The following is a 23,955-nucleotide window of genomic DNA, read 5'->3' on the forward strand; positions in this document are numbered from 1 at the left end:
GGACAGGCTGCATGCAAACCCTGTGTTCAGCAGTTAAGCCAGGAATTCCAATACAACCTTATAAGGATTGCTGCATTAAGGCTAACTTTTTGCATGGCCAAAGTCTTGTTCCTGCACCCCTTGTGTCAGGAGATCAATAGTGCTTCTTGTCTTGTTTATTCCCCTATCTGTTGCACCCACTCAGGGAGTCAGGAGACAACCCACCAACAGCATCACCACTCCCCTTGATGCTGAATTATTTACAGTAAGAGATAGCATGTTGCCTGATGAATGGCCTCAGTTTATAGTCCTGACAGAGCAATTTCCTCCCTCCCCACTTTGCAATCTCTCCAGGTAAGTGAGAGTTCCTGACAGACACACCTCTTCACAGCATTGTCATAATTCAGTGGGGGCAGAAGCAGGGGTGGGAGGATGTTAAGGAATTTAATGGAAAACAGAAGGTGAGGGGTCAGCAAGTTGATGAATTATTCATCTCAGCATGCACGCTCTGGCCAGCTAGTGCCTTCCTTGGAGCCAGAGACAGCAACCAGGCATATTTATGAGCAGGAAAGTAGCATGTTAGCCCATCAAAGTGTCCCTCAGCTTACCTGGAAGTGTGCAACGGCTGTAGTGTTTATTCAAGCTGAAAAGAACCAATTAAAAAGATGCCCTGGTAGGATATTCTGGTTTGATAAAGCGGCGTTACAGATGCAGGAAGACAGGGCAAGAAGACATGTTTGATTTTGCCCCACTGGGGACACTAAAAAGGGTCAAAAGTCACCCTGGAGAGGTAACGAAGGAGGGGACCCTCGTTGATCGCAGAGGGGCAGTGGCCCTTCCGTTTGATCTGAGAAAGCCCTCCAAACTGGCGGGGGAAAGACTGGCTACATTCATGTAGCCTGTCAGAAGTTAATGACAACCAAAGGAAATAAGCACTAATGAGCAACTTTTGAGCAATGTGGATGAAACTGGATAAGACTCTATCCTCTCTTTTTAACTTTAAGACTTTTTCCTGGAAAAAACTGCCCAAAGCAAAGAATCCTCCCCAATGAGAGAGGGAAAGGGAATTTCTGCCCCATTCCCTCAGGAAAAAAAAAGCAGCGAACTAACTGCTTGGTGGAAAACAGAGAAAATTATAAGATTAATTTGGAATCAATATAGATATATAGCCTTGAAATTTGGGGACTAAAAGGGTTTTTGAGACTTTTTTAGAAAAGAGACTTGAAAAGCTTGCAATATCAGTTTGAAGCTGGAAGAAGACATTAACGACATCTAGTGGCGAACCATGGCATTACAATTTATTATGCTTAAAGGAAAGTTGGCCTGAAGCCCAGACTTTGGGTGTCCTTGGAAACTTTCACTTTTGAAGACTGCAGCCGGAGAAGGGGGAAAAGAAAACTCTTGGGCTGCTTATCTGTGTGGCATAAATATCAAAATAAAATATTTTGAAACTGGCCTGCTTGGATTATGAATATAAATACTGTCTTTTAGTGCTGTGTCATTGAACTATTCCCCTGTAGAAGAAACAAGCATGACTGATCGAGATGATGGAACACTTTGGATTATAAACTTTTGATTGATGAATAATTTTTAATTCTATCTTTTCTCACTGGAAAGAAAGGATACGTTTTTCAATGGAAGGAAAAAAAACTTGGACTTTGCTGATATTTGTTTGGGGGAGGCCTAAGGATGGACTGATAGACTAGCTGGATAATTTGGAGTTCAAATGACAATTGACTGAAACTTTTTAAATCTCAAAATAGATTGGACTATAAAGACCACATACAAAAACAAAATGGAATTTCCACACTTGGTCTTAAATGGTAAAAAACCATCTCTAACATTTGTCTCCAAAACCCCAGCTTCACATACCAACAACAAAATGTTGATGAATCTCAAAAAGAAATTCTTTCTATGTTGAAATCAATACAAGAGACAATTGTCTAAGCTCATGATGAAATTAAAAATAATGCAAGGGAGATAAAAGAACAATTTTCTAATCTAACCTTACAAATTCAGAAAATGACTACAAAGAAGGAACCAGTAATCCAGAAAATAGAAGGAAAATTAGAGGAAGCAGATCCAAAGATGGAGGACTTAAAGAAAGGAATTGACAGACTCAGACAAACAAAGAATTAGAAGATGCAGAGATAATACCGGAAATGGAAAAGATATCTTACTTGTCAAGATCTCAGAACACATTTGAGGATAAGGAAGAAGAGCTGATTGAACAGAAGATAAAGCTGTCAGGAGAACTGTGGAAAATTGGAGAAGGAGGGAGGCTGTTTAATGAACATAGATGGGCTGAGTGTTCTTCCAAAACTAATTTAATCAAATTGTCTTTCTTACTTCAAACAATATACACAAAAATAGGGAAAGAACTATTGGAGGACTCAAATGCATTGACTTGGAAAGTTAGTTGGCAAGGGAAGAAAGCCAGAATAAGACTGAAGAAAATAGAGGTTTTGACCCATTAGATGGGACATTATATTATTAAATAGATGTTTGAACATGGCTAAGAGAATAAATAATTGTTAGAAATAAAAGTTTTACTACAACTAGAAAGATAGGATATGCAACTAGAATACTATATTTTGGTATGAAAAGGGAAATATGAAAATGCCAAGAGGGCCTGAATAAGGGAAACTTGGTTACCCAAATATAATTTACTATGAGAAAACTATAAGAGACAGGATATTATATTATTAAACAGATGTTTGAATATGGTTAAGAAAATAAATAACTGTTAGAAATAAAAGTATTATTATTACTAGAAGGATAGGATTTCTAACTATAATATTATATTTTGGTCTGAGATGGGAAATATGAAAATTCTAAAAGAGTTTGAATAAGGGAAATATATTATGAGAAAATTATAAGCAATAGAGGTATTTTAAACATTGATGGGAAATTGATTTAAAAAAAAAAGCGGGGAAAACAGTGGTTAGTGCTTGCACACAATGGACACAACGGACATCAGAAAAAAAAATCCTAACTGTAAGAACTGCTCAACAAAGGACCAGAGTCTGGAGGCAATGGATTCTTTTTTCTTGGAAGCATTTAAACCAAGGTTTAACATCCATGTATTGGGGATGATGTAGTATTGGATTCCTATACAGGACAGGATATTGGACTAGATCAGGGGTAGGCAACCCAAAACACTTAAAGAGCCACTTGGACCCGTTTCCCACCAAAAACAAAACACTGGGAGCCGCAAAACCCTTTTGATATCTAAAATGAAGATAACACTGCATATATCCTTTTTTACCTTTATTATAGGTGTGTGTGTGTGTGTGTGTATGTGTGTGTGTGTGTATATATGTATATGTATATGTATATATGTATGTGTATATATACACACACACACACACACGTAAAAAAAGGATATATGCAGTGTTATCTTCATTTTAGATGTCAAAAGGGTCTCTCTCTCTCTCTGTCTCTCTGTCCCTCCCTCTCTATCTGCCCTTGGTCTGCCACTCCTCTTCCCCCGCTCTCTTTCTTTCTCTCTCTCTCTCTCTCTCTCTTTCCTCTCTCTCTCCCTCCTTCTCTCTCTCTTTCTCTCTCTCTCTCTTTCTCCCCCCCCCTCCTATCTGCTGCTCACCTGGCAAGCTTCAAGCTGTTGTCCAATAAGCAACCTCGTCTCTTTTATGACTCATGGACTTCAACTCCCAGAATTCCTGAGTCAGCCTAGCTGGGCTAGCTAGCTCTCTCCTGCCCTTCCTGCTTCCTGCTTCCTGCAGAGATGCAGCAAAGGGAGGAGCTCCGCCCAGTAAGCTTTTCAGCTCCTCGGAGAATACTGTGAGTGCACTCTCTTTTACACATACACAGAGAGAGAGAGAGAGAGAGAGAGAGAGAGAGAGAGAGAGAGAGAGAGAGAGAGAGAGAAGCAGGGAAGCACAACTGCCTCTCTCTGTCTCTGTCTCTCTGCAAAGGCAGAGGAGGCTGGGAGCCACGGGGGAAGGCTCAAAGAGCCGCATGCGGCTCCGGAGCCGCAGGTTGCCGACCTGTGGACTAGATGATACCTTACATTCTATTATTATATCCTTTGCAAGACTGCAAAATCTTGACATTCTCATGTAAGATTTTTATATATTTTTGCCATTTCTATTTTCATTTTGAAGGGCCTTGGGAGCAAGTCTTAGGGATCTGGCAAATGAGGAACTTCCTACTTCTGCAACAGATTACTAAATCATGTAAGATGTAGAAGCTGTAGATAAAGGAAAGCTTTTCTCTTCCTCTCTACTAGGAATAGAACAATGGAGTCACAATTTCACACTCCTGAAATTTATGCTCGATATAGATTGTCCCTGACTTACGACCACAATTGGGAACAAAATTTCCATGGCTAAGCAAGACAATTATTAAGTGAATCGCACCCAATTTTATGACCATTTTTGCCATGGTTGTTAAGTGTACTGCAATTGTTAAGTGAATCGCACGTTCGATAAACGAATTCAGCTTCTCCCATTGATTTTATTTGTCGGCAGGCTGTTGAGGTCACAAATGGTGATGATGTGACCCTGGGATGCTGCAGCTGTTTTAAGTACATGCTGGTTGCCAAGCACCTGAATTTTGATCACGTGACTGCAGGGATGCTGAAACAGTTGTAAGTGCAAGGAATGGTCATAAGTCCCTTTTTTTAGTGGTGTTGTAGGTTGCTAAATAAATGATTGTAAGTCAAGGACTACCTGTAAAAGGAAGGACTTAACAAAATAACAGAGTTAGAAAGGATTTTAGAGACCTTCTAGTCCAGCCCCCTGCTCAAGCAGGAGAGCCTATACCATTCCAGATAAGTGACTATGCAATCCCTTCTTAAAAACTTTGAGTAATGGAGCACCCACAACTTCTGGAGGCAAGTCATTCCACTAGTTGTTTTAACTGTTAGGAAATTTCTTCTTGGTTCTAGGTTGCTTCTCTCCTTGATTAGTTTTCATCCATTGTTTCTTGTCTTGCCTTCTGGTGCTTTGGAAAATAGATTGTCCCTTCTTTTTTGTGGTAGCCCCTCAATTAATGGAACACTGCTAGTATGTAACCCCTATCCCTTCTTTTCTCTAGATTAGACATACCCAATTCCTCCAGCCCCCTAATCATTTTTGTTGCTCTTTCCTAAACTCTTTCCAGAGTCTCAACATCTTTTTTTATAATATTTTTTGTAATATGGTGACCAAAACTGGATACAATGGTCTTACTAAGATTTTATAAAGTGGCACTAATATTTCATGTGATCTTGATCATATCCCTCCGTTAATGCAACATAGGATTGCATTGGCTTTTTTGGTTGTTGCCACACACTGCTGGCTCATATTTAAGTATTGTCTACTAGGACTCCAAGATCCCTTTCACAGTTACTGCTACTGAGTCAGGTTTCACCTAATCTATACCTATACATTTGGTATTCCTTGCCCAAGTGTAAAACCTTATTTTTCTCTACATTGAATGTCATTTTGTTAGATATGGCCCAGTGTTCAAATCTGTCAAGATCCATCTTTTGGGGTGTTGGCTATTTCTGCCAGTTTAGTATCGTGTGCAAATTTGCTGAGTTTCCCTTCTATTCCCTCATCTAAATCATTTATGAATAACAGCATTATACACTATGTCACTTCTTCACGTAGTGTATAATGCTGATGAAATATAAGCCAGATAGCTTTAAAAAGAAACAAAAGTGTCATGATGAATGTAAAAAAATTCCATGTTCAGAGGCAGTCTATCTAACACTGAAAAGAAATATTTAGAACAATTGCAACTACCACTGCCAAATCAGCAGATGTGTTTGGCTGTCCAGTATCAGAAACAAAAAACTTGACCCCAAAGTAGCAACACTGCATTCTGGGTTAACAAAATATAACATACTGCATCAAGGAAATAAATCTTATTATGAACTATTATGATGGCTTGGTGCACACAACTATTGTAAGACAGTGATTCATGCTCAACACCATTTTAGCTCATTTTAGATTTGTATTTTCCTCCCATGTATCAGCCCTTTCACCCACCTTGATGATGTCCTCATTGCTGGACTTGCATTTGGCCATTGCTGAAATATCCAAGATAACTCCTGTCATCTCTATGGCGATGATCTTCACAGGGATGGCAACTGTCCGTCCTGTGAGGATGGCTGTGTTGATGATTTCTGTATCCTTAAGGATGATAAAGGAGGCCATGTTTTATTGAGTGGAATGTGGTCCCACCATCTTCTCCTCATGAGCTCATTTTTGCAGGATATCCAGGAAGGTCTGTTTGAGATGTTGTTAACCTTTGCAAGGATGCTTGAGCCCAGGGAATTCTTCCCAACTTGGTGTTCTACAGCTGTGGTAGCTACTAGCCATGTAGTTAGGGATTATGGGATTAGAAAATCAGCATTGCAGGACACCAGTTTGGGCTAGATTCCTCTAGGAAATGGTATTTAATGGCATAAATTCTTGAGAGTTATTCTCAAATGTTTAGGGTAGTAAACTTGAGAACATAAAAATACATACACAAAAACTTGTTTTCACTGCTTCCCTAACAGAGTGTACATTAAGTTGTTCTGATATTGGCAACTGGAGAGGTATAAGTTCATCTGTCCATCCGTCCGTCCGTCCATCCATCCGTTTGTTTGTTTGTTTGTTTAATTAATTAATTAATTTTTATCTTGCCTTTATTATTTTTATAAATAACTCAAGACTGCAAACATATTTAATACTCCTTCATCTTCCTATTTTTTCCACATATTAACATTAATATATGCAAACATAATAGCAAAGCATATGTGTTTAACACTCCCCCAAAAGCCAGACAAAACTCTTATATCACTGATTTTAAGAAGAGATTCATACCAGACTAAGCAATTAAGTAAACTGTTTGATTTAGAGTTAGCATGTTGTATGAAGCCAACTAATATGCTTTGTATTGTAAACTGTAATTTATGGCTGAGTGAAATGGTTGGATCCAACTAATGGTGTTTTTTCAACCAACTTTGGTTAAGGAAACTAAAGCATAACTGCCTCAATTCATTCATCATACTAAGACATGATTTAGTTATTTCTCTGTATCAAAATGATGAAGCAAAGGTTAGGTAGAATTTTTAAAGTCAGTATTAATTTTAATTCGTATCATCCAATATATGGGTATCTCTACTTTCAACCCTAAACTAAGAGTCCCATAGTTTCCATATAATGAAGTTAGAGGAATTAGATCAAGCATTTGAATGAATATTTCAGGTCTAAGATAATAGCCAAACAGAGAACTAAACTATCTTCTAGCTTGCTTCTAAGATAGAAGCTCACCATGGCCAGGGCAAGGATGGCACAGATATCCCTCTGAATTACTGTCAGTTCAGTCACAGCCTTCTCCAAATCGGGTGGTGGGTTGCGACCCCGATAGTCTATATGCCACATGATGCGTCGAGTCACTGATTGGCTGGTGAAGTTCTCCATTTCAAAGTCCAGCTGCATGATCTCATAGGGCGAGTCCTGGTCCCTGGCAGGAGAGAAAGGGGCTTGGATGACACCTGATGCCACAGGGAGGGTGGGAGGGTGGGAAGGGATAGAGCATTCAGTCCAGACAGAAAGATAAACATTAGAATTTATTCCCATATTTGGAAGATGCTCATGACTCCAACCCCCTTTAGCATTACCTTATCTTTCTGAGAAGGAGAGAAAGTTGTCTAATGTCAGCCCTCCTGAGAAGATTTACTGCTCTTCAAATCATCTTCCAACAGCCACCCCAGCTGGCTAAGCAGTACAAGAACCTTAAATTGCTGCATGAATATTTGGTGGTGGTATTTGTTGTTTTTCTTCTGCCACATTTCCTTTTTCCTTGCATGCAATATCTTTTTACACTATATTGTCAAGCTGGGGTTCTCTCATTTCATTGATCTATAATCCGCCTTACTAGCTAAACTACAAGGCTTTAAACAAACAAATATCACTTCTGCAAACATTTGTGAATTTTTTTTTCCTCATCGAAAGACATCCCTGACAAAATATCATATTTATTACATTACTGTTGCAGTATTCAGATTGCTTGGTAATAAACTGCTAGACATTATAAAAAGATTAGCCCTTGATAAAATGGTTTACTTAAAAAAATCTTATTCCAGCAATTACCCAAGAGCAAACTGTGTTACTCTACCTCGGAATAAGTCTTTGTGTGTTCTCCTCAGTAAGACTTACACAGGACTGCACACTGTGAAAGAATTACTAGCTCTATCTAAAACATTCTAAATGTAAGTACCTGGACTGCATGCAATCTTCTTTAGAAGTTATTTATCCACTGAAAGACTATAATAGAATGTTGAAAACAGAATAAAAATGTGAAACTAAGTCAAATGCAGTGACTGAAAATTATTTATCTGCTAAGAGGGCAAGAGGAAAGGAAGCAATAGGAGCAATTCATATACCACTTCAACTGAAAGCAAGCCTAAGCTTATGCAAAAATGAGAAATAACTCCAGTTTATCAGCTACCACCTGCTCAGTGATTAAGGCAAGGGTTGGTATCCCCAGAACCCCTTCCTGCATAGATCCCTCTGATTCTCAAAAACTGTTCTTGTTAACCCTTGACTCAGCCTTACATCCTTCTGAGGTTGGTAAAATGAGGACCAAAATGATTGGGGGCAACATGCAAATAATGCTTCTACCTTGTAAACTGCCCAGAGAGTGCTTTACAGCTGTAAAGCACTATGGGGTATATAAGCCCTAAATGCTACTGCTATTATTTTAAGCTAGGAAGTACAAGAAACTAATGTAAGCATTACAGCAAACTAAACACAGTATTGAAACAAATATCCAGAGACAACCAGAGAGAGACAGCATTCAATCAACTTTCTGAATTTGGTTGCTGAATTTATTTATTAGATTTTATCCCAGCTTTATTACTTTTATAGATATCTCAAGAGGTGAACCTCCTTTCTCCTATTTTCACCACAATAATAACCCTGTGGGATGGATTGCCCTGACTGGCCCAAAGACACCCAGTTGGATTTCATGCCTAAAATGGGACTAGAACTCATAGTCTCCTAGTTTCTAGACAGCACCTTAATTAATTCTCTCATTTTTTTCTGGGTTCACGCATTCACTCACAAAATGGAACGAATGGGTGGAGTTTGCACCACTTCCTAAGTCACAAAGATTCACACAGACCAAGCTGAATGTGTTTTCTTCAGTTTTTATCTGAACACAGTCCCAAAAAAAGAAATCCTACCCCTGTAAGAACATAGCATGACACAGTTGGTATCACTATCCAACTATGCCAGGGTGGCACATTGGTTAATCAAACAACCAGGAGGTCAATTCTGACAGGGCTCAAGGTTGACTTAGCCTTCCATCCTTCTGAGGTAAGTAAAACGAAGACCCAGATTGTTGGGAGATAATATGCAAATAATGCTGACATTGTAAACCACCCAGAGAGTCATATAAAGCACTATGGGGTGGTATATAAGTCTAAATGCTGTTGCTATTGCTATCCTGTCAGTTGTATCATATTGAACCATAAAGTATGTTCAATGGCCACCAAAGAATTGATTCATACATGCGGTATCTTTTCTTGGGTCTCTTAGCTGCTCCATACTGCAACTGCCTCTCATTCTACAGCTCCAAAATTGCAGAAAAAAATCAAGATATTTGTGGTAATATGGGGATATTTATCTGATATATTCTCCATGCTTTTTTCTATTTGGTCAGCCCTCCTGGCCTCTGTCCCCAAATCTCCCTCTCTTTCATTGAAACCAGTAATCACAGTTTAAAAAAACAACAACACAAAAGTAAAACAAAACCAGTTCAACACTTGTGATGTTATTCTTCAGAGCCAGAAAAAAATAATGTATTCGTTTATTCATCAACTTATACAACTTGCACTTATAATGCTTATTGTAAGATTTTAAAAAAAAATCTACCATAAATAAACAGCAAAAAAGAGCATAAAAATAAATTGTGCTCTAGACCTGTGAAAAGAGACACAAATGCTCTTGAGAGTAAGATGGGCAGTCTATAAATTTCATAAATAAAAATATAAACACCATATAGCATGGGTTCATTTAACATCCAGACTCAAAGTCCTTAATGCTTTGCAAAAAGAAAATAGGATGGGGACTATTTGAATATCAGGGATATACCATTCCTGAGGTCTATTCATTGTGTTTCAGGTAGCCTTGACTTACAACCAACCACTTAAAGACAGTATAAAGTTATGGTGGACCTCCCTTCCTAGGGCTACTTATGACACAAGTTCGAAGTTCTGACAGCTGCCCCACCCCACCCCATTTTCCAGTCACATGATTCCATTTTGGTGGCGCAGTGGTTAGAATGTAGTATTGCAAGCTAATTCTGCCGAGTGCCAGCAGTTCAATTTTCACCGATTCAAGGCTGACTCAGCCTTCCATCCATCTGAGGTCAGTAAAATAAGGAACCAGATTGTTGGGGACAAAATGCTGACCATTTGTAAACCACTTAGAGACTGCTGTAAAGTATCATGAAATGGTATATAAGTCTAAGTGCTATTGCTACTGCTATTTTTATTTATTTATGGTATTTATTCAATTCACATGATTCCATTTTGGTGGCGCAGTGGTTAGAATGCAGTATTGCAAGCTAATTCTGCCGAGTGCCAGCAGTTCAATTTTCACCGATTCAAGGCTGACTCAGCCTTCCATCCATCTGAGGTCAGTAAAATAAGGAACCAGATTGTTGGGGACAAAATGCTGACCATTTGTAAACCACTTAGAGACTGCTGTAAAGTATCATGAAATGGTATATAAGTCTAAGTGCTATTGCTACTGCTATTTTTATTTATTTATGGTATTTATTCAATTTCAGGAAAACCCTGATTTTTCGCTATCATGGAAAACCAGAGAACTGCAGAAAGAATATACCAAGAAAAAACAAATACTTCCGGAAGGAGATCTATGCTATGTTGCAACTAATCCAAACAACAATGATCTCAGACCCCAAGGAAATTAAAAATAACTTTGAGAACATAAATGAACATGTCCCCAATTTAACTTTACAACACAAAAATTCTCAGAAAATAGAGAGCGAGCAGAAAAAACAGACAACTGAATATGAGACAGAGGAGAAAGATTTTAAGATGGAATTTAATAATACAAAGAAGTTTGACTTAACCCAGATGGAAAAAAATCCACAGGAAATTCTGGACATGGAAAAGACAACATATACTCTAAGATTAAAAAATAAGTTTGAGGATAAGAAAAAAGATTTGACAAAATGGATTTTGCCAGCAGAACTACGAGAACTTGAGAGACAAAAAATGATAAATAAAATCAAGAATGAAAGAAAAGATTCTCAATGAATACGAAGGGGCGAAACCTTTCTATAAAAACATCTTAACTGTTTTGCCTTTTGTATCTGCAACAACATTTACAAGATTATGGGAAGATTCTTTGATTCAGCGAAGCATATTGATCAGGAAAGATGTTTGAAAAAAAAGGCTAATGTGAGAATTAAGAAATTAAATGATGGGATTTACCAGAGGGACTATTTAAAAATTAAACATCTGTTTGAATATGATTAAAGAAATAGAAAGATTTTGAATATAAATGAAGATTAGTTTAAGAGGGATGAACTCCTCAAGTGACATAGTATGTTTTCTTTCTTTTTTCCTTTGTGTTTGGTTTTTTGACATGAGAAATATAAAAATGTTGGGATGGCTTGTATAAAAGAAATGTTTTCTATGTTTTTTCCCTTCTTTTTCTTTAAGATATGAGAAATATAAAAATATAATGGCTTGTATGAGAAAAAAGACTTAAATACTTAAGTGTAACTAATTTGAGAAAATCTTAACCAGTAAGAAGGCTTTGAATATTGTGGGGGAAACAAATTTAAATAAGAATTTTGTAAACAGGATCTATGACGAGGCAATCAAGATGATCAATGAAAAGAAGCTTTATATTGATGTGGTTATTATTTGTAGAAACATGAGAAAAATGTCTATATTTAATTTTCATTTATTCAAATAATAAGAACTGTATTAATTCAAGGCTGGCAAAAGAGAATATTATTGGAAGAAGAGAAAATCAAGCAAAGCTACTATGTGGACTATAGAATTATAGAAACTAATTGTTATTGACTGTTTTTTAAGGTGATTATGTTAAAAATCAATAAAACATATTTTTAAAAAATAAATAAGAATAATAAATACAGTTAAAAGATGAAGAGGAGGGGAGAAAGAAGTACACTGGGAGAGGTGGAATGTCTTCTTAATGCAATAGCTACCTCCAAAGTGGTTCACCCCCCAGGTCTGCAGGCCCTTGTGGAAGGTCAGTAAGGTGAGTGCAGATCTCACCTGGGGGAGGGGGTGACGTTCCAAAAGGCAGGAACCACAGTAGAAAAGTTACTCCTGGACTCCACCAGCCAGAATTCCTTGATTGACGGGGTCTGCAACATGTTTCCTCTGCCCGCATGGGTGAGATGGGATAATTGTTTGGAAGATGCCCAGCTGCTGTGTGTTTCATTTTTTACAGATAGTCCTTGATTTACAACAATTCATTTAGTGACTGTTCGAAGTTACAACAGCACTGAAAAAAATTACTCATGACCATGTCACACTCACAACCATTGCCGCATCCCCATGGTCATGTGATCAAAATTCAGATACTTGGCAATTGACTCATATTTATGACAGTTGCAGTGTCCCAGGATCATGTGATCACCTTTGCTATCTTCTGACAAGCAAAGTCAATGGGGAAGCCACTTAGCAACTGTGTTACTAACTCAACAACAGCAAGAAAGATTTAAAATGGGGCAAAAGTCACTTAACAAATGTCTCACTTAGCAACAAAATGTTGGGCTCCACTGTGGCTGTAAGTCGAGGACTACCTGTATATTTTTTATTTTATCTGTTGTATTTATTTTATTGAAAACTGAAGCAAATGTGGCAGGATACATTTAACATGGACATGAAAATCATCCAATTGGTTCTGCTGCCTTTGATCACGAGAAATGGGGTTTGCTTATCCAAAAGGTGACCTTGTACCTGTGAAAAAATACTAGGAAGAAGTAAGTTGCCTAGAGCCATGTGTGTGAAGTAGGAAGTTACAAATCGAATGAATGAATGAATGAATGAAGCATGCTATTAATGGCAACTAGTCAATCAGAGCTTCTGAGGAACACCAAGTATTGATTTATCATCTGAACTAAACATGGAAAAGGGACTCAGAAGACTCAAGGATAATTCAAATTCTGAGGACACATTTTAGAAAAGAGAAATGGCAGCATGTTTGAAGAGAATTCCAGGAATGAGAATTGCTAGGATAAATGACTTTATGTAACTTAGGAAATAAAATAAATTGCTTACAAGAGGAAGCATCCTGGAGTGGTTAGCAATTAGCTAATTAATGGGAGAAAGAGGGCACATCTAAACAGCCCAGCTATTTACAGCCCAACACCACACATGCAGACTGGATAGATTCACAACCCAACAGTGCCCCCATCCCCACCGTGCCAAAGTAATGAATCTGTCCTATGTAAGAGTGCAATCGATGTGGGAATGCCATTCACCAGGGATATCATTGCACTGATAGGGTAGTGTTGCACACAGCCATTAGTGCTGCCATAAATGGGGCAAAAGCAGGTGGAGGGGAGAGAATGAGAAACCATTGGCTTTCTATTCTTCTAACTGGTTCAAACGGCTAATCCTATCCATTGTTTGAATCACACTGTTATTTTAACCTACCGAGACTCAAATAACAGAATAACAGAGTTGGAAGGGACCTTGAGGGACTTCCAGTCCAACCCCCTGCTCAGGCAGGAAACCCTATACCTTTTCAGACAAATGGCTATCCAGTCTCTTTTTAAAAACTTCCAGTGTTGGAGCACCCACAACCTCAGAAGGCAAGTTGTTCCACTGATTACAGGTAGTCCTCAACTTAGAAGAATTCATTTAATGACTGTTTGAAATTACAACGGCACTGAAAAAAGTGACTTATGACCATTTTTCACACATACAACCGTTCCGGCATCCCTGTGGTCACATGATCAAAGTTTAGATGCTTGGCAAAAAGCATGTAGTTATGACATTGCAATATCATGGGGTCATGTGATCCCCTTTTGCGACCTTCTGACAAGCAAAGTCAAGGGGGAAGCCAGATTCACCTAACTACTGTCTTACTAACTTAACAACTGCAGTGATTCACTTAACAAATGTGGCAAGAAAATTTGTAAAATGGGGCAAAAGTTGCTTAACAAATTCCTTGCTTAGCAACATAAATTTTGGGCTCAATTGTGGTTGTAAGTCAAGGACTACTTATAATTGTTCTAACTGTCAGGAAATTTTTCCTTAGTTCTAAGTTGGTTCTCTCCTTGTTTAGTTTCCATCCATTGCTTCTTGTCCTGCCTTCAGGTGCTTTGGAGAATAGCTTGACTCCCTCTTCTCTTTGGCCACCCTTGAGATATTGGAACACTGCTATCATGTCACCCCTTGTCCTTCTTTTCATTAAACTAGACATACCCAATTCCAGCAACCATTCTTTATATGTTTTAGCCTCCATCCCCTGATCAACATCTCCCAAAGGCACTTTGCTCTGCCTATACAGAAAGTGATTTTTTTTTAAAGGACGCCATTCTTTGTATTAGTCTTCTCCAAGCTAGTGCTCTCTCTCTCCCAAAACATCCAGCCATCCCAATCCTATCTGGCAGATGCCACGTTTATGAGGGGTGCTCTCTGCCGATGCAGAAAGACAGAGAATTTGCAAGTGAACATAGCACCCACCATATCAGCAAATCAAGGAACACTGCAGGTGTCCCTATATTGCTGCATAGAATAAAATGTCACAGTAGAAAATGACATAATAAAGGATAAAGCAACAGAAGGGTTCTCTGCTAAGCATTCTTAGAGGTGTTGTAGCCTGTGTTTCAGCTGACTTTAAAGAAGGATTAGATCAAAATCTGTGGAGAAGGAGAGAGCTCCGTTAATCCGTTAACAGCTAAATGGAATTCCATATTCCGAGGTAGCCCTTCTCTGTATATAATTTACTTTCATGTCCTGTTTCTACCATTCAGAGGCATTGAGCTTCCTCACAGAGAAAGTAATTTCTTCCTTAACTGCCATCATTCTCCTGCTGGGTGGGAGAGTTGTAATTCAACATGTTTGAAAATCATTAGGTTGGTAAAGAAAGCCTAAATTTATTCAATGAATGTTATGGCTTGATGAGGATGATCCAACTGTTCCTCACCAGCTTTCCTACACATAATACACTCCTGCTCTTATTGTGCTTCCTATTGTAATACTTAGCAAATCAAACCTTCATGTGGAAATAAAAATATTTTTTAATTTATATTTATTTATTGTATTTAGAAATAACCCATCTCCCTTATAGAGGACGATACGTGTACATTTAAATTTTAGACACTAGATTAATGTTTCTCAGTCTCAGCAATTTTAAAATGCAGATTTCAACTCTCAGAATTCCCCAGCCATCTGCATCACATAGATACAATGGAAGTTGGTCATTGCCTTCCTACCCTCTGTTTCAGCTTCCAGGGTGCAGTTTAATCAAAGCCAAGAAAGAAGAAATCGGATAAAATGGATTTTTGATTTGATTCAGATAAGCTCGTTTTATTAACCATGATGGTAAAGAATGAAATTCTCTATCTCTAACCTATCCTCAAACAGTTCTTGCTTTGGGGAAGCCACAGAAAGTCAGCATTGCCTCCTGACATTGCTAGTGGAGAGATCAGTTCTCCTTTGTGGAAAACAAGGCAATGTATGATAGAAAACCTTTGGTGTCATCCAGCAGAGTCTTTTCAATTTTCCCCCTAGAGCCAAGGAAAGCCAGAGGGAAGCAGTGGGGTCAAATGCAGACAAAACCTAAGCTGTGTCCAGACAAGGTTAATCAGCTCAAATAAAAGGCCTTCTCGCTGCATTTGCACTCCATGCTAAGTTTGTCTAGGGTCAACTTTGTTCTGTGCAAATCCAGTCTGCTTGGTTAGTTCACAGTTTAATGTATTCTATGAACTCAGAAAACAAATAAATTTAGAAACTAGGTTACACATGTAACGTGAATAAGAAGAGGAATATGCTGTTCAGTTAAATCTTCTATATGGTGTGTCCTTTATAACCAGAACATTTTATAATCCAAAAAAATCTACATGTTATGTCCTGATTCTTCTGAGGAACAGAAACCCAATGAGGAGCACTGATGCACCCTTACCCTCTTGATTGTCCCATCGCTCCCCACTCCCTCCACTACTCTGTCCAGCCTCTTCCCAGAAAGCATCACCTGCTCTCCACAGTGGATCTGATGCTGAGAGTTGAAATTGTCACGACAATCAAAAACTTTGATGTTCAAACTTCTAAAAAGGAGCAAGACTAAAGGATTTGAAAGCCAGTACTCCGAAGTCATTTTCTTTTCTCACTGCTGTAAGATTTGATCAGAAAGTTTTCTTAAAAGGTGATGGTAATCACTTTAAATTCATCGCCCACTTTAACCTTTCAAGGCTGAATTTAATCTGCAGCCTGAGAGTGAGCCAGCCAGCCAGATTCCTCCTGGTTCATGGCCAACCTCTTCATCTCGTTACAGCTAAAAATACCTAATGAACATAAATTGTGGCATGTGCTGGACCAGTATCACAGCAAATTTCCCAGGTCTGTAGAACGGCAGGAGCAAGAAAATGCTTCATCTATTCAATTACAACCCACAGATCCTAAAGTCACAACATGAAGCAAAAATTCTCTCCTCCCTTAACAGAATAACAGAATTGGAAGGGACCTTGGGGGTCTTCTAATCCAACCCCCTACTCATCCACAAGACCCTATACCATTTCAAACAAATGGCTGTCCGATCTCTTCTTAAAAACCTTCAGTGATGGAGCACCCACAACTTCTGAAGGCAAGCCATTCCATTGGTTAATTGTTCTCACTGTTAGGAAATTTCTCCTTAGTTCTAGGTTGCTTCTCTCCTTGATTAGTTTTCATCCATTGTTTCTTGTCTTGCCTTCTGGTGCTTTAGAAAATAGGTTGGCCCCCTCTTCTTTGTGGCAGCTCCTCAAATATTGGAAAACTGCTATCAGTCTTTCTTTTTACGAAGCTAAACATACTCAATTCCTGCAACCATTCTTCATATGTTTTATCCTCCAGCTTTCTAATCATCTTTGTTGCTCTTTTCCACACTTTCCACATTTTTATAATATGATCAAAACTGGATGCAGTATTCTAAGTGCAGTCTTACTAAGGCTTTATCAATCCCATGATCTTGATTCTGTCCCTTTGTTAATGCAACCTAGGATAGCATTGGCTTTTTTGGCTACTGCCGTACACTGCTGGCTCATATTTATGTGATTGTCCACTTGGATTCTGAGATCCTTCTCACAGATACTGCTGTTGAGCCATGTTTCACCTAATCTTTACCTGTACATTTGGTTTTTCTTGCTTAAGTGTAAAACCTTACTTTTCTCTATACTGAATTTAATTTTGTTAGATAGGACCCAGTGATCAAAGTCTTTCAAGATCCACCTGGAACTTGAGCCTATCTTCTGCCTGCCAGTTCATGGGTTTGATGAGTTCCCCTTTTATTACCTCATCTAAATCAGGGCTTTTCAACCTTTCACCCATTGTATCACTTTTAGGATATGGCAACATCCGAGTACCACCAGTCGCCTAGAAAGGTGTCAAAAACTTGACGACCAAAAAAAAAAAAAGGAAAAAAGTGATAAAATACAGGTAGTCCTCGACAGCTCACTTAGTGACTGTTCGAAGTTACAATGGCATTGAAAAAAGTGCCCCCAAGCCACAGCTGAGCAAGACACCTGCCTGCCCACCCAGTGGTGTTCTTCCTCCTGTCTGAGGTTTTCATTGTTGTGAGCATTTCTGTTGAGGATTGGCAGCGGGGCTGGGGTGGGAGTGTTTGGTTTTTATTCCCCCCATCTGCTGGGTGGTTGCAGGAGGTTTTGGTCACTTCACATGACCCTGGGACACTGTGACCGTCATAAATATGAATCAGTTGCCAAGCATCTGAATGTAAATCAACAAAACCCAGGAGATGCTGTAACATTCCAGCTGATTGGTGCTTCTTCTGGGCTCAGCAGAAGCACCAGGAACAGTGCCGAGATCCAGCTGGAGCCTGGCGCTCATCCTGGCGCTTCCACTGAGCCCTGACAGCCCTGCACTCCAGCCATTTCTCGCTCAGGCTTGTGCAGTGCTGCCACCGGTTCAGCTCATTCCCCTCCCCCACTACCACTTTTCTAGAATGGTCGCGTACCACTTGCCAGGTGCCAATGTACCACAGGTGGTACCTGTAACCACTGGTTGAAAAGCCCTGATCTAAATCATTTATGAAGTTGTTGAAGAGTACTGGACCTAAAATGGAACTTTGGAGTATCCCACTGCTTGTAGATGTAGTTCCATTGCAGTCTACACATTGAGTGTGATTTAAGTACTACTACTACTCTTCTTCTCCTTCTTCTTCTTTTTGCTGATAATTTTGTTATTGTGATTGTGATTATTATTATTGTGCTTATGCCTATTACTGTTATTTCAATTTATAACCTAACTTTTTTCTTAAGACCCAAGATCGTTTATCTGGTTCTGTGGTCACTTTATCTTCACCATTATTTGGTGGAGTAGGCTGAACTGATACACAGTAATGTGCCAAAAGTTATTCAGGGAACTGGGCTGGAAGGAGAGGGGCCCAGTCCAAACCAATAAGGAAAACTCTAGCCCCTACCACCCTCACCATTCAATACATCAGAGATTCAAACGGAGATCTCTCTGCATGTTCTCAAATCCCTCCAAAAAAACCATCCCTAAGACCTATTCACTGTAGCAGCTGAGTGGATTCCTGGCCATGTCACTGCATTTACTTAAAATAAAAACTAAGCTTCTAGCCCTCACAGTTTTTAAAACTGACTCAAAAGGAATCACACTGATGAGAACATCCATTTAGATACTTTATATATATATATATATATATATATATATATATATATATATATATATATATATATATATAGACTCCCTATTAATCTCAAAAACAGATGTGGCAAACACAGGGCCAGATTATTGCATCTCCCTCCACAAATAGCTTACATTTTAATTCTGGTGCTTGCAGAACCAGATTCTAATTCTAGGCTGGGTGTTTCTGAGGTCTGTTTAGCATCAAGGCTGTCCGTCTCCTCCCTACCAGCTTCCCAGCTTTCATTTCCATATATCTCAGAGTCAGAGAAATTGAAGCTATTCATCTGGGCTCTTTCCTCCTTGAGGAACTCAGCATGAAACAAGCCCACTACAAAGACTTTTCAGCCATTCTCCAAGATGATTTCTCTTACACAGAAACTCAGCTTTTGATCCATGCCTTAGGTTTCACTTTCTGTCAAAGACAGCTTTATTATTTTTTAAAGCTCTGCTCAGGCTGTGAGCTGAGGCTTGTCCTAGTTTCCGTAAATCTCAGAGAAAGTCCCAGGTCTTGCATCAGCCTTGCCTTCATCTCTGGGGAAGTGCTAAATTTTGCCCCTTCCCCAAATCAACAACTTTCCAACATAGTGAACTTCAGTTCACAGGAACTGCTGGGGACTTTGATTCCCCAAAGACTCCTTGAAAACTTTTTCATCCCGAATTACAAATATGCTTACATTTCAGGGGGAAAGGGGGCACATTTTCTAAGATCTTACAGCTCAGAAAATGGGTAAATGGAGCAGAATCTTAAAATTCAGAGACTTACCTGGGCAAAATTCCACCAATCCACGCAACTTCAACAGTTGAAGTGGAGTGTTTGCTGCCTGTCTGAAATTCTGAATTCACAAGCCACTCGTGGTGACTGGATCTGGTCTTGAGCAGGTTCACCCCTTTTTTGGCCTTCACCCTGCCAAGCAACAAGAAAGAGAGAGCAACATCTTTTTCTCAAGGACCCTCAAGTTAGGTCCCTCCATTCTCTCCCTCTGCATTTCTTGGGCATAACACTCAACTGCTCAACAACATCAGCTTATTAAACTGAAAGAAAATCACATTTGGAGTGGCTGGCTGGCTATAAAGTGGTAGGGCCATTGTTGTTACAGCACCTGAATTCTTGGAAAGAGCTGCCATCTCAGGATGTTCACAAGATGGCAATCTTCAGGCAGTCCTCAACTTATGATCGTAATGGAGCCTGCCCATCACATTCATAAGTTATGATGGCCATAAATCAGGACATCCACGTGACTGACTTTATAATTTTTTTTGTTGTTGTTAGTTGCGAAGTCGTGTCTGACCCATCATGACCCCATGGACAATGTTCCTTCAGGCCTTCCTGTCCTCTACTATCTTCTGGAGTCCATTTACGCTCACGCCTACTGCTTCAGTGACTCCATCCAGCCACCTCATTCTCTATCGTCCCCTTTTTCTATTGCCCTCAATCTTTCCCAGCACTAGGCTCCAGTGAGTCCTTCCTTCTCATTAGGTGGCCAAAGTACTTGAGTTTCAACTTCAGGATCTGGCCTTCTAAAGAGCAGTCAGGGTGATCTCCTCTAGGACTGACCGGTTAGATTGCATTGCAGTCCAGGGGACAGTGATCATTAAATGAATGTTATGGTCATTAAGCAAACCAATGATTTGCTATGGGCCAGTATGGCCGAAAACCAGAAATAAATATCAATTTTCAGCAAAACTGTTGTAAAATGTGGTCACATGACTATGGGATGCTGCAAATGGACATAAATGCAAGCTGGTTGCTGAGTGCCTGACATGTGGTCATGTGATCACAGGAATGGGAGGGGTTGGCCATCAGAACTTTGGAACCAGGTTATTAAGCTAAGCCACTGGTCATAAGTCGAGTACATGCCTTTGGCGTCATCAAGTGGTCATCTGTATTTCTGCAATCCTGCATATAGTACCCAATTATTGGAACACCCTCCTAATTCTTATACATCAAATTTTGGTTTTTTTCAGGATTTGAAAGAGATATAATCCCAGCCTCATTTGGGATGCTCATGTCCACTGTTAAATTCACAACTTATAGTGCCTTATAATTTATTTGTTTAGAATTTTTAACATTTGTAACAAACTTCTTCATGCTTTATTTAATGGAAAAACTGAGATGTATATAAATTGACTCACAAATCAAACCAAAACAAAGACCCTAACTGCATTTGGGTATCCTGATGGGGAAAACTTGAAAATAAATTCTTGCCAGAAGGCCAACACTGTCATAGGAGTAATCATGAATAAATAATATAATCTATCTGCATCTACTTATGAGCCTCTGAATTTCTGTGTTTGGAATATGAATTGTTTATGTCATTTCTGGCCTACACTTTCTTCCATGTAGGGTTAAGTGAATGCCTAAATGTCACAGAAACTATATTAGGTACTGAAGAAAATTGACTTATTTAACAAAAGTAACAAAAGACAGAGAGCAGAATTTGCACAGCAAAGCTGCAAAGTACTTTTTGGCACTTCTCTCCCCCATCCTCCCACCCGCTGCCTAAAACATCCAGGCTCCAGATTGCTCATTTTTGGTCTACAAGATAGTGACTGCTATGGACTTTGTCAGAGTATGCATATAAGAACCTTTCACACCTTTCCAGGATGCTCCTGTGAGAGGTTGCAAGGAGACTCAGAAATAAAAGGCAGAAACTAGATATAAACAAGCAACAGATGGGAAATGACTTTGATAGTAATTTATAAACGACAGCTTGCAAAAAGCACAGGAAAAACAGATTCAAATATTCAAAGAGACTCTGCTTTAATGAATTCACTAATAAAAGAGGGCTGGAGCTTCCTACTGCAGTTTTCCAAGATTTCAAAATGAGGGGTCCCTGGCGCTGTCTGAGCTTGATTCTTTTCTTGCAGGCGCTTCATTACCAACCTAGGTAATACCATCAGTGTTAGCACCTGAGAGAGCACCAAGGACCCCTCATTTCAACCCTGAGTGATGAATCTTTTCTATCAATTCCAAAATGAATTGTTTTACTAAAACTCCTTACTCAAGTCTTGGGTACCGTGCTTTCCGGCGTATAAGACGACTTTCGCAAGCGGTAAAATCGGTGCCAAAGTCGGGGGTTGTCTTATACGCCGAGTCGTCTTATACACTGGAAATTATGGTAGTTTCCGGCATATAAGACGACTTTCTAGGCATGCGACTCGGTGCCAAAGACGGGGGTCGTCTTATACGCCGGGTCGCTTTATATGCCGGAATATACGGTAATCTTGTTTCTGTGTTCTGAACTTGATGCCACCATGCCAACAGCAATGAAGAGCTGTGCTGTAGACCTTTTAACAAATGCTGGCCCCTGCAGTGCTTACCTAAGCATGAAGTGCTCAACCGTTGAGTTGCCCATCAAGTACAGGGTGACACTGAGCACCTCGCCTGGTTTGAGAGGTTTCTCAGGCAGTCGGATGAAGATACTGTCATCCAGTCGCTGCTCCTGCAAGGGCTGGGTGGGTGGCGGCTGAACCAGCCTCAGACTGCCAATGCGCAGGAGAGGGTGTTGGGTGGGACCTTCGATCCGCGCACCAGCCCCACCTCTCCGTCCCATCGGTTCGCTCCCACACTCCCCCATTGCATCGGGGGCATGAAGCGTATAATAGAGTTCTACTTGCTGTACATCTCCAGGTGGTTCAATGTCCTCCATCATTTTCCTCCTCCCCAGGGGGACGGCAGCAAGTCCAAACCAAGCTTGAGGAAGCTCAGCTTGGGCTAGGCAGGTGGCCAGGCTACCCCAAAGGCGGCAAGAGGCCCGGACTTCACGGGCCTCACGGAAGGCGTGGAGTCGCACACAGGGCAGCTGCTCGGTCACATCAAAATCATCCCAGTCACGTCCGGCCACATAGAATAGCACCTGGGCTGTGGGTTGGTTGGCTGGCACCCGCGTGCCAACGATGAAGGCCCGTACTTTCCAGTTCACTGTCAGGCGTTCTGGTATCTCCAGAGTGCTTGAAGGCTGCAGGAGCTCCTTGGGTAACACCAGGCCTGAGCTGAACGGTCCCAAAGAGATGTTGAGCACAGGTAGTTTCTTGGTTTGGAACACAACAAAAGGTTCTGACTGGGTCAAGCCAAGGGTATTGCTTCCTCTTAGTACCGGCCGTGTCTCTCTCAGGAAGAATGCCAAGCGGGTGTTGGAAAGATTGTAACTGACTGGAAGAACAGCAGCGGCAGGAGGTTGGGAGACCTCTGGGGCTTCTGAGCTTGTAGGGGGTACTTTGGCCTGAGCTGAAAAATAAGAGACAAAAAATAGCATTGGCTATTAGTATCGACCATCTTTTAAACACTCCCCATCCCCTAGAAGAGGGGTGGGGAATTCCTGATTCAGGAATTCTGGGAATTGAAGTCCACAAGTCATAAAGGGACCATAGTTCCCATAACAAGTAAATCTAATCCTGGAGTTTCAATCCTTTATATCAATTGAAGAATTCCCTCCAGTCCTTAAGTGATACTTCACAGTTGGTTATTTGATGCAATGTTTGTGTTATACCCCACAAGCATCATGTGTTAGAAAAAGGATAGTGTTTCTCAACCTTGGCAACTTTAAGATGTGTGGATTTCAACTCCCCAAATTCCCCAGCCAGCATGCTGGAAATTAAAGTCCACTCATCTTGAAAATTGCTATGGTTAAAAGAATATTGAAGGTTATACCTTTAAAAAAAAAAGAAGAAGAAGAAGATAGAAAAGGAAATTTATTTAGACCTATTCAAAGAGTCCAAGGAAGTGAGCACCCACTATTCTCTGATTTTTCTTAAGACAACAATGCTCTGGGATAGGCTTAGATATAGTGACTGGCCCCAAGTCATCCAATAAACTCCCTTGACTAAGGCAAAACAAACATTAAATTTCTTCAGTCCAAATCCAACACCCTAAATTTATCCCACACATGTTCTTCTTTACTATTCTTCCATTCCCAACTTTTCCTGCTACAGGGAAAGCTAATCCATTTACTTCTATCTTCACACTGTTAACCTTTCATTACAACACCCTCTGATTAACGAAGCACTCATCAAGTATCTTAAGACCACAAGTCCCAAATTTCTCAGGCCAATATGGAAATTCTGAACAACAAAACTCATTTTCTGCACAA

The 23,955-nt window shown here is 39.9% G+C and overlaps 1 protein-coding gene across 1 annotated transcript in view; it reads right to left on the reverse strand.

The window, feature by feature from the left end:
* Positions 1–23,955, reverse strand: part of TMEM132E (transmembrane protein 132E) — a 68,424-nt gene that overhangs the window by 19,446 nt on the left and 25,023 nt on the right. Inside the window, exons 2-5 of the mRNA XM_039335787.1 lie at positions 22,187–23,093; positions 19,629–19,769; positions 7,248–7,440; positions 5,976–6,119 (exon numbers count right to left, since the gene is read on the reverse strand). Of these exons, the coding sequence (XP_039191721.1) occupies positions 5,976–6,119; positions 7,248–7,440; positions 19,629–19,769; positions 22,187–23,093 (1,385 nt within the window). The remainder of the gene's footprint in view (positions 1–5,975; positions 6,120–7,247; positions 7,441–19,628; positions 19,770–22,186; positions 23,094–23,955) is intronic.

This window comes from Crotalus tigris, unplaced genomic scaffold, assembly GCF_016545835.1.
Source record: "Crotalus tigris isolate CLP2741 ecotype Arizona unplaced genomic scaffold, ASM1654583v1 scf7180000017659.2616968, whole genome shotgun sequence".
Taxonomy (NCBI): domain Eukaryota; kingdom Metazoa; phylum Chordata; class Lepidosauria; order Squamata; family Viperidae; genus Crotalus; species Crotalus tigris.